Source organism: Caretta caretta, chromosome 5, assembly GCF_965140235.1.
Source record: "Caretta caretta isolate rCarCar2 chromosome 5, rCarCar1.hap1, whole genome shotgun sequence".
Lineage (NCBI taxonomy): Eukaryota > Metazoa > Chordata > Testudines > Cheloniidae > Caretta > Caretta caretta.
In genome coordinates this window covers 123,655,613-123,666,738 of record NC_134210.1, presented here as the reverse complement: position 1 = coordinate 123,666,738, position 11,126 = coordinate 123,655,613, and the positions used below count along the sequence as shown (strand labels likewise).

At 46.7% G+C, this 11,126-nt stretch overlaps 1 protein-coding gene across 1 annotated transcript; it reads left to right on the top strand.

Annotated features, from left to right (window-relative positions):
- Positions 1 to 2,910: 2,910 nt before the first annotated feature.
- MRPL50 (mitochondrial ribosomal protein L50) lies at positions 2,911 to 6,303 on the top strand. The gene is made up of 2 exons (XM_048851177.2): positions 2,911 to 3,044; positions 4,781 to 6,303. Exons 1-2 carry the CDS (start codon positions 2,959 to 2,961, stop codon positions 5,169 to 5,171), a joined length of 477 nt encoding a protein of 158 aa, XP_048707134.2. The 5' UTR covers positions 2,911 to 2,958; the 3' UTR covers positions 5,172 to 6,303.
- The last annotated feature ends 4,823 nt before the right edge of the window (positions 6,304 to 11,126 follow it).

Sequence of the window (11,126 nt, the reverse complement as noted above, 5' to 3'; positions counted from 1 at the left end):
TTATGTGCATCTGATTCACACACAATTAAAATGTAAGTTTAATTCTGTCTCACAAGTGCACATATACACCTTGGGCTTACTTTCAACTGCTTGTTGAATTTTACGTGTACAAACTAAACCAGACAAAATAATTGCCTGTGAACAGCCAATGAGATCAAAAACATATTTAAAAAAAATAAGAAACTCTGCATTTCTGATAATGACTTAGGCCTTGATCCTGCAATGTGAGTTCAGAGGGCCTTCAGGTGAGCTCAGGGTTCTGCCTGCAAGGCACAGCTTTCAGGGTCATAGCCATAGACAGTTAAAGCTACCTCCAAAGACTGTGTCCAGAGAATCCTTCTCTTCAATTTTATGCTGAGCCTGGTGCATATTTGGACAGGACTTTGAGAGCTGAGTTAATGATGTGTGTATAATACCTAACTCTTACATGGCACTTTTCATACACAGATCCCAAAGCACTTTACAAAGGAAATAAACACTACTATCCCCATTTTACAGACTGAGGAAACTGAAGCACAGACACATTATGTGATTTGTCCAAAGCTACTCAGAACCCCAGAAAGAGAACCCGTCTCCTGAGTTCCCAGGCAGACTCTGTCCACTAGGTCCTGCTGCCTCTTAGATACTGATCCAGTGCACACCCTCTGTAAACTTGTAGTCACTATCACATTCTGGGGTTCAATCCAAATGAGCGAGGGGTTGTATCACAGCCTGCCCTGTAACCCTGGATGCCTCACAATGCTTTGCAGTTGTATTTCCCAACCTGAGCTGCTCACAGTCTACCACCATGCAGGTCACACCCTGAGGGTCTGTATCCAGCCACAGCCCTGGTCCAGCAGCTCTGACCCCGACAGCCTGTTAGCAAAACATCAGTCACACTCTGGCTTCCACCAGACTTGGTTACTACTTGCAGGGTGACCCCAACACACTCCCAGTTCCAAATTTTCCAAAATCAGGTGTTCTGCACTGTCCAGCCCTTTCGTGAACAGTTCCAATACTAAAGGTTGGTTGCTCCTGTAAAGAGTCAATATTCAACAGTTTGCTACTTTAACTGGAGTTACCGAACAATTCAGTCTAAACTCAGCATTGGATTGGTTTAGATTTTAAAAAAAGAAAACAGGTTTATTAACAAAAGAAGATACGATTTTAAGTGAATTCAAGTATGACAGATAAAGTTAGAAATGGTTATAAGCAAATAAAAGTGAAAATACACATCTACAAGTCTAAAACTTAATCTAGCAAGGCTTTGTTCAAGATCGCCTCTCTCACCCAGTCTTCCAGTACGATGGTGACTGACCCTTTCCTTGGTAAGGATCTCTCCCCAAGGCCCAACAATATTGGTGCCTTTGTTTTCTTAGGTGAAAGAGAGCGATCACTAGGGGTTCTCTGCTCCTTTCTTTTATAGTCTAGTGAACCCATGAACTAGGTTATTCTGAAGAGTCCCCTCAAAGCAAAGATTATTCAAACAATAAAGGACGCAATATGGAATAGGGTGGTGAAGGAGGCACCTTTCTTCCCACCTGTGTTTGCAGAAATGCAAATTTGCTTCATCTTCTGTCAATTCCTCTCCCTGCTATCTTGAGGACCCACTTTACTATTTATATATAAACTGAGGTAAAACACACATTCCTCTGTTTAGGATAGACCTGTTTAACAACCTTTGCCTAGGCATGGCTGTGTGGTTTTGAATGTGTGCTAACATCATACAGGGGGATTTCGTAATGTCCCATATAATGCTGCTACACACATTGCACCAAATTATTGACCAGCAAGTTATTAGTTTTCAAATGATACCTCACAAGGTATCTTTGTACAAAGATAATTACAATAGCGCGTAGGGTGTGACTATGGGGTGCTTTTGGTCAAGTCACCCTATGTAACTCACGGTTGTGTGAAATATAACAGTACCTTTCTTCCCCTAAAAGATTACATTTCTCTGCAAAAAGTTCCCAAGATTGAAAAACACCTCTGCCATTCAAAAGTGAATGCTGCAACTGTTTCAACGGCTGCTCCTCTGCTCGGCAGCCCAACCAAGAAGGAATGGTGGGCTGGAGTCAGCCCCCTGCAGTATGTGGTGACGTGTAATGCACCATCCTCATTGCCTGCCGGCTCTATTCTAGGTACCCCAAGTAGGGACTTGTTAACCGAATGCATTGCTGAGTCAGGAGGCTGAACAAAGGGATTTAATGATGCAAGTGAGCACATACACCACACGAATACCCGTGAACCAAGGCATGGCTGATACAACCATCTCAGGCTTGCAGCTTTCGCAGCAGCTCAGTATTGTCACTGTCATCGTTCAAAAACCGCGAGTCAGGCCCCAATGATGAGACAGGCCTAAAAATACGGAGATCTGAAAAGTACACGTTGGGCTCTTGTTGAGTCTTCAGGCTGCACCGGGACACACTCTCCAGCTTTCCTCCACACCCACGAGGGCTAGACACTTACTTTAAGCCCCCGGTCCCCGCGAAAGCTGAGATTCCCACATAATCACAGCTGTGGATCAAGAGCTGGGCTTTATGAAAAGCATTTAAAAAAAAAAAAAGTCACAAAACTCATCATAAGATCAGGGCCCGGCGTGACACGGAGCCGCCGCTCCCCCGCCCCAGCTGGGCCACCACCAGCAGCTCCCCACGGGCACGGAGGAGGCCCCATCCCGGTTGCTATGGCAACAAGCGCCCCGGCAGCTGCAGACTCTTCCCACATCCTCCGGGCCTCACCCCGCTCAGCTCCACCCAGGGCACGAGCACCCCGGAGGCCGCAGCCTCGCTCCGCTCCGACGCAAACTACATCCCCCAGAGCGCTCCGCGGCGCCGTGCCTCGCCCACGTGACCGAAACAGCCCATGACTCCCCTTCCCGTGAGGCAACGCGCGCTCCCGGAAACAGTCCGACCTCTCCCGTCGTGCCACGGGCCTTACGTCCGGGGGCGGGGGCAGTCTTTCTGTGGCGCTTCCAAGATGGCTACCGCCTGTGGGCTCGTGCGCGCCTGGAGGCGGCTGCGTCTGGGGGTCCCGCCGCGCAGGGCATTGTGGGGAGGCCTGAGGTAACCGCGAGGGAGGCTCCGTGGCCGAGCTACTCTCGGCCCCTCCCGCTGAGGCGCCCGGTGCGGGGCGGGGCCGGGCCCGGAGTGGGGAGGGACGGCGGCTTGGGGCTGGGGTTCGAGTGTCCGCCGCGCCGCCGGCCCTAGCCGCGCTAGCCTCGTTCTTGCCTTCAGCCCCGCCCCCCGCGGGCTGGGGCCGCGCGACACGCCGGCGGTTGGCCCTGCTCGAGCTCGCCGCCAGCTGTCGCGAGCTTCCTCGCCTCCCCAGCCCGGGCTCGCCTGACAGCGGCGGGTAGCGAGTGGCCAGGGCCAGGGCCAGGGCCAGGGCCGGCTCTACGATTGTTGCTTCCCCAAGCAAAAAAAATTTTTGGCCGTCTCTCTTCCCGCCCCCGCCCGTTCCCGGCTCTGCCCCAACTCCACCGCTTCCCACCCCCTTCCCCACCTCCTCCCCCGGGCGTGCCGCATTTCCCCCACCCCCGCAACCCCCTGCCCTCGCTCACCTCCGCTCCGCCTGCTCCCCTGAACCCGCCGCCGCTCCGCCAGGGAGAGGAGCGCGTTCAGGGGAGCAGGCGGAGCGGAGGTGAGCGAGGGCAGGGGAGGCCGCAGGAAGTAGTGGCGGGGGTGTAGGAACCGCTCCCCGCCCCAGCTCACCTCCGCTCCACCCCCGAGCGCCTCCTCTCGACTTCTCCCCCCTCCCTCCCTCCCAGGCTTGCCGCCAAACAGCTGTTTCCTGCCCAGCAAGCCTGGAAGGGAGTGGGGAGAAGTGGAGCGGCGGCGCGCCCAGGGGAGCAGGCGGAGGCGAGCTGGGGCGGCGGGGCCACATTTCGAGGGGCGGCATGGCCAGCACCGGAATGGCGCCCCTAGAAATGTGCCACCCCAAGCACCTGCTTGTTTTGCTGGGGCCTAGAGCCAGCCCTGGGCACCACGTAGCCCTACTAACACTGCCCGCGCCACAGCAGCTGAGCTCGCGGAGAGCTCGTATCTGCCTGGCTTGTCCTGTAGACTTAGGGCTTGTCTATACTGCGACGTTGTGGACAAAGCTTGTTTCTTTCATGGGTACTTTAAAAAGCCCCCCTGGGAAAGACAAATTTTGCTGAAGCAAATGGCAGTGTGAACACTGCTTTGTCTCCTGCTGACAGAGCTAACGCCGCTTGTGGGACTGGAAGTATTTTGTCTGCAGAAGTGCCGACAAAATACCGACAGAGCGTTTACACACGCTGGCTTTTAGCGACAAGACTGTGTTGGCACAGCCTTGTCGCTAAAAGCTGCATAGTGTAGACAGGCCCTCAGCTACACAGACTCCAAGGGCAGCGTAGACATGCCGCCAGGGCCCGGCTATCCGACAGCTGCTACATTAGCACAACACCCCGCTGCAGGTGTGCCACTAAAGTACCATAAACCTTCGTACAGTCATTGTGAGCACCTCAGTCTGAGGCCTCACAGAGATGCTGTGAAAGTGCAGGGGCACTTGCTCCGTGAATATTATTGAAGGTGGGCTTTCTGGAAAAAGCTGGGACTAGGCTCAGAGTGCTAATGTTTGTATTGAGTGTGTATGCAAATTAGTGAAGGAAACAGCTTGCTCTGTCTTCAGTGCTGGCATATGTAAGCGCTATCAAATTGTGGTAGCGAAACCAAAAATGAGTGTGAATCGGGGGAGGAGGGGAATCTAACCTAAATGGAAAAGGACACTCAATTCAATAGCCACTGGGAGATTTAAAATACTTCCTTCTGATTAACAGGAAGAAGGTGAAAGAACCAGAGGAGGTTGAAACAGCTGTTCTAGTGAAAGAACCACCCATCCTGGCGTGTCCCCCACCACGCAGTAGGAAGTACCTTCCCCCAGAGGATCTCCAGAGTCGTCTTGAGTCTCATGTCAGGGAAATTTTTGGACCCTCACTCTCTGAGGACTGGCAAAAGGCTTCACTAAAAGAAAGCAAGTTAAAGTATCACCTGCTGGCACAATTGGCTGCAGAACTAGGCCATGCGGTCCCCAATTCACAACTCCACCAGATGTGCACTGCTGGGGATGTCTTAGCTTTCTACAGCACACAGGTCAAAGATGCCTCAAAATTTGATGAGCTATGCACTGCAGAGCTGCCCTCAAACCTAAAGATTATGTGGGAATACTGAGTCATGCCAGAGAAGAGGGATGACTTCTGGGATGATGTCTAGGTGAGATTCATCATGGTGATGGTCTACGCATCATATACTCCATTGGGAGTTCATTTAAATATCTTCAGATTTAAAGGACACTGCTTACTGCTTCAAAAACAAAAAACAAAAAACAAAAAACCATGCTTTTGTTATGATGCGTCAGTGACAGCGTGGTCAGTAAAGAGAACAACGTTTGTATCCCCTCTATTCCAGGCCATGCTCCTTATTTAAGGGTACATACAACTGTAAAAACAAACAAAACTAGCATCGAGTTTCAGAGCCTGTGTCAACTGACTCTGGCTTATACTAGGAGGCTCAGACTCAGAGCTGTAGGTCTCTTTTGCTGTGTAGACGTACCCTACAAGTAATAGAGATTGAGGATAAACAGAGGGCACTGATCCTTGCACCACTGTAAACTTCATTACTGGAATCTGTATTGCATAATGCGGCTTTGTGACCTTGCATATATATGATGTAGAGAGAGACTGATACTGAGGGAATCTGTCAGACTTATTCATGTGTGCTGGAGCCAGCAGATTGTGGAGGAGGGGTGGGGAAAAAGTCACCCTCTCCTTTTCTCCAGTGTATCTTGTAACAGTCAGCCTTCTCAGGATGGGGTGGAAATGTAGGTCCTATCAGCAATAGTACAATCAAAAGCAATTCCAGATGCACAGTCTGTAAATCCATTAGATGTAGGGTGTTTAGATTACAAATTGGCTGCTCTTGAAGAAACTGCTATGTGGATGTACCAAAACAAACTGAACTGGTTGCTTTTAGACAATGAGCTCCAGCCTAACTCAAAACAACCATGGTCTTAAGTAAACATTTTCAGGTATCACCAAGATTCAGTATCGCTATTACATTTCCTAGTTAAGGACCCCCACCATATGCTAGGAAACTGAGTTCTGGTCCCCTCAGCAGTTGCTTATTACAGTGTTCACTCTATTCAGAAGTTTTCCTTACCACACAGCGTAAGTGCATCTCCAATAGTTAGTCCGCAAGAGTAGACGGTGGTGATTTGATGTACATACCCATCAACGATGTATGAAACAAAAATAGAAACATTTTGTAAGGAGATGTAAAATAAATGACAAGGTGTGGAAATGTACTGGTGTTGATTATGTGTGACTTCTGTCTTTCACAGACAAGTTTAAATGCAAGAGTGGTCATCTGTGGGTATGTGTGAGCGTGGGTCTGGGGGAGGATGAATGTATCTACACCATCATACATGGTGAGCCTGGGTGGATCCCTTTGGGTAGGAGGCATTTACAGTAACTTGTATTAACAGATAATGCAGCATTGTGGAGCAGGCATAGAACTGCTTGGATTGTATTGCTCAGCAGACCTTTTCATCATCTGCATGTGGCGCTCCTGCTCTAGGATTTATTTTTACTTGAGTGCAAACATATAGGTTGTGTCAGTTTTGAAGTACAGTGAGCAGCTTCCCTTTTCAATTGTGGATTCCTATTACAAAGGTTATTTTGCTGCTTTAATCAACAAATTTCATAGCCATCACTTTATCACAATTCCCAAAAAGTTACTAGGGAACTCATACTCCCAAGTGCCTCTTCCCTTCCCAGTCCAGAGGAGTTCTAGCTTTGCCTCACAGCTATTCTTTTAATTGTTTTGGATGATGCTTTAGTAGAAACAGTGCTACTTCTGGTAGCTATGTATATGGGTGGGCTGGGAGAGGTGTGTAGAAGAGTTAACTCACCATAGGTGCATCCCTTTGTGACTGGGCATGGCATAGCAGGCTCTCCTCCTCTAGCACCTTATGCTGATAATCACTCTGGTTCTTGCACTGGTCTCCCTCTTCTTGTACCTCCGCTCTCTAGTCAGGTCACATTTAGTCTTGCCCCTTCTAGGATAATAGGAAGTCTAACAAACAAATGTGTGATCCCTCCAGCCAGTCTGCCACTATCAATTCAGAGCCCAGTAGTCCATTCACTGTTTTCTCAGGGTATCCAGTAGTCCATGTCACCTTAGAGGCTTCACACCACCTTATCAGGTGAACCCAGGCCTGCCTTCTACACTAAGTTCTAATCCAGGGACCCTAGGGCAGGCAGTCAAGGTTCACTTCACCAGACTCATTGCTGCTATCCTTCCTACAAAGCCTTTCCCTGGGCTTTCTCCTCACAGTGCAAGAGCCTTCTCATTCCCTCCAAGCCTCTTCACTGCCTGCCCTAGGGAAAATGATTGCAGAGTTTCTCCCTGTAGCCCCTTCTGTTCCAAACTTTCTCTGTTTATAGCACCACCCAGCTCCTTCCCAGCTCGGCTTCATCATTAATTAGGCCTGGCCCACCTCCAGGTCCCACTAAGGTCCACATTAACCCTTTCTGAGCCAGGACAGGGTATACACTGCATCACATTTAGAAGAGTTGACTCAGCACAAGCACACTTCTGGAGATACCCATGTCATACTACAAGTTAGGAATTGTAAACGCATCATAGAAGATTAGAGTTGGAAGAGATCTCGGGAGGTCATCTAGACCAACCCTTTGCTCAAACAAGGACCAACCCCAACTAAACTATCCTCACCTAAACTATGAAAGATCTTCATTTGTAATGCAAATACCTTTCATATCAGCACCTAGCATAGTGTGTGTAAATAGAGGCAATGTAGCAAACCCAAAATATATAAATCTGTCCATAATTGTGGGAGGCAGGAAATGGTTGAGAGCTGATTCATAGATTCCAAGGCTAGAAGGGAGCATTGTGATCATCTACTCTGACTCCTATATAACACAGGCCATAGAACTCCCTCAGAATAAGTTCTATAGCTCCAATAAGATGAAGAAACCACAGAGGCATTGTTGGGTCCTTAATAACTCTGTTTACTAACTACAGTCTTAGCTATATACAGCCTGCTGCACTAGCAGCATCTAAAACACAGAACATGGTTAGTGTTTCTAAACAATTTACATAAGAACGGCCATACTGGGTCAGACCAAAGGTCCATCTAGCCCAGTATCCTGTCTTCTGACAGTGGCCAATGCCAGGTGCCCCAGAGGGAATGAACAGAACAGGTAATCAAGTGATCCATCCCCTGTCACCCATTCCCAGCTTCTGGCAAACAGAGGCTAGGGACACCATCCCTGTCCATCCTGGCTAATAGCCATTGATGGACCTATCCTCCATGAATGTATCTAGTTCTTTTTTGAACCCTGTTACAGTCTTGGCCTTCACAAAATCCTCTGGCAAGGAGTTCCACAGGTTGACTCTGCATTGTGTGAAAAAAATACTTCCTTTTGTTTGTTTTAAACTTGCTGCCTATTAAATTTACATTATTTCTGTGTAATAAAGATGTTCTAAATACTGGAGTCTTGTTAGTGGTTTCTGGTGAGTCAAGTTTGCAAGTACCTTGCAAAAAGGATTGGAATGGAGAACGACCAAATCCCATAGGGTTTCTCATATATTTATGGAGTGCCCTAATTTCAAGGAGCCTAAAGTACATAATAAACTATGTATCTATAAGAATGGCTTCACTGTTGCAATTGAGCCATAGGGGAGGTGAAAGGGAGCAGGCAGGTGGCATGTGTGGAATAGCAGGTGTAGGAGAAGTGACGACAAAAAGATAGGTTTCAGAGTAACAGCCGTGTTAGTCTGTATTCGCAAAAAGAAAAGGAGTACTTGTGGCACCTTAGAGACTAACCAATTTATTTGACCATAAGCTTTCGTGGGTTTTTCTCACCCCGCCCCCCCAACACACACACAAGCTCACTCTCCTGCTGGTAATAGTTCATCCAAACTGACCACTCTCCTTACAATGTGTATGATAATCAAGGTGGGTCATTTCCAGCATAAATCCAAGTTTAACCAGAACGTCGGAGGGGGGGGGGGGGGGTTTGTAGGAAAAAACAAGGGGAAATAGGCTACCTTGCATAATGACTTAGCCACTCCCAGTCTCTATTTAAGCCTAAATTAATAGTATCCAATTTGCAAATGAATTCAAATTTCCTTTTGACAAAAATTTCCTTTTGACTAACTTTGAATTTCCTTTTGACAAAAAGATACCCGCCCAAAGTCAAAATTTCACAGAAAGCACTGGGGATCTTTAATGTTTATACTAAGTGACAGAACCTGGTTTTTGAACCAAGTTACCTGAGGGACTTTGTCCTAAAGATCCATGGATGGTAAACTGTATGGAGTTCAATTATCTACCTCGGCAGAATCAGGGCTGGCCCTAGACCAAATGGCGCCATAGGCAAGGAGTGTCTTCAGCGCCCCCTCCCTCCATTTGTTAAACTTTTGAATACCTTATTTTTTATTGCATTTGTAGCCCATTTCATGACTTTGATGCATGATTGATCCCTGTGATATAAGATGATAAATTTGATATAAGATGCTATAAGATGATAAATTTACACTAGGATCTGTAAATCTGTATTTATTCATGCCATATATAAGCAAATAAAAAAATTAGTTTCCTCTAAGCTTATGGAAACTTTTTAATTGTAAGAATAACAAATGTACTAACATCAAGAAATTGAACTGTGCACCAACATTGTATGGACCACTATTAAATAGTGTTACACTAGGTGACAGCCTTAGAATGTTAACCCTCATCCGTTAGTTCAGAAAGTCATTTTTCTCGCCTTTTCCCCGCAAAATGAAGCACAGCATCAGAGAGATCTAAAGACTGGCCAATTCATTTCCTCTAAGCTTACAGAAACATTCCAGGAGGTTAGTGAAACATGAATCCATGTACGGACCACCTGAAATATTTTCCTTCAAACATTCTATTTTCCCTTTTGTCGCTAACAACAAAAACAGCACCCCAGGCCAGGCACCCCCCAAGCCCGGCACCCTGGGTCACCTGCCCCTAAATCCAGCCCTTGACAGGATGACGGACTGAGTTGACTCTTTTGAAATCTGAACATTTGTTTTGAGGGAGTTGAAATATTTCAAACCTAATATTTGCCCACTATGTTATCCCTTCTGGACGGATGGAGAGAAGCACACATGCACTCTTTTTGATGTTCAGCTAACATGGTCAAAGGTGCCACTATAATAGGTAGATAACTGCTGGTCTTTTCTGAACAGCTGGAAAAATATTTTTGGGGATTTTTTTTTTTTTAAATTTCACTTGGATGTTATTTAAATTACAAGTTTTTCTTTTGTTTAAAAAAATCTGTTTAAAATGAGATCTGAATTTAATATAAAATAGGGTAAGGCCAAAACTTACTATAATCTCTTAAAACATTTAAATTAAAATATGCTGAATCCATGAGCCTCTATCAAGAATTTTGAGCTAAAGGCTGCTTTTCTATATAACGAAAGAATCAGGGGGCAAATATCTAACTTTTATGGTCAAGCTTTATAAATATGGCACAATAGGTCATGTCCTGTATTAAGGACTTGATCCTGTGGAGGACCCAGGGACTTTGCTAAAAGTGCAAGAGACTGGCAAAGTCATCACAGGCCTCGGGACTTGGCCTCAACACCATCATGTATCTCTCAGGTGCCTCCCCTGAGCCCAGTGGCGTGGTCTAATACTCCTACTTTCTAACTTCTCCCTACCTGAGCTCTGATGGACTCAGTTCTCAAATTATGAATACTCATGACTCCATACATCAGTTTCTAAAATACTAAAAATGCACAATAGGCATCTGAAAATACTAAGCTACATAATGACTTAAATAAATGTATGATAATCAAGGTGGGCCATTTCCAGCACAAATCCAGGTTTTCTCACCCCCCCCCCTTTTTTTTTTTTTCCAAAAACCACACACACAAACTCACTCTCCTGCTGGTAATAGCTTATCCAAAGTGACCACTCTCCCTACAATGCGCATGATAATCAAGGTGGGCCATTTCTGCACAAATCCAGGTTTTCTCACCCCCCACCTCCATACACACACAAACTCACTCTCCTGCTGGTAATAGTTCATCCAAAGTGATCACTCTCCCTACAATGTGCATGATAATCAA

Bases quoted from the DNA above. Each gene is read 5' to 3' on its own strand.
- MRPL50 (XM_048851177.2), top strand. From the start codon at position 2,959: ATGGCTACCGCCTGTGGGCTCGTGCGCGCCTGGAGGCGGCTGCGTCTG. The intron at 3,045-4,780 runs GTAACCGCGAGG...TCTGATTAACAG, and splicing joins GCATTGTGGGGAGGCCTGAG to GAAGAAGGTGAAAGAACCAG.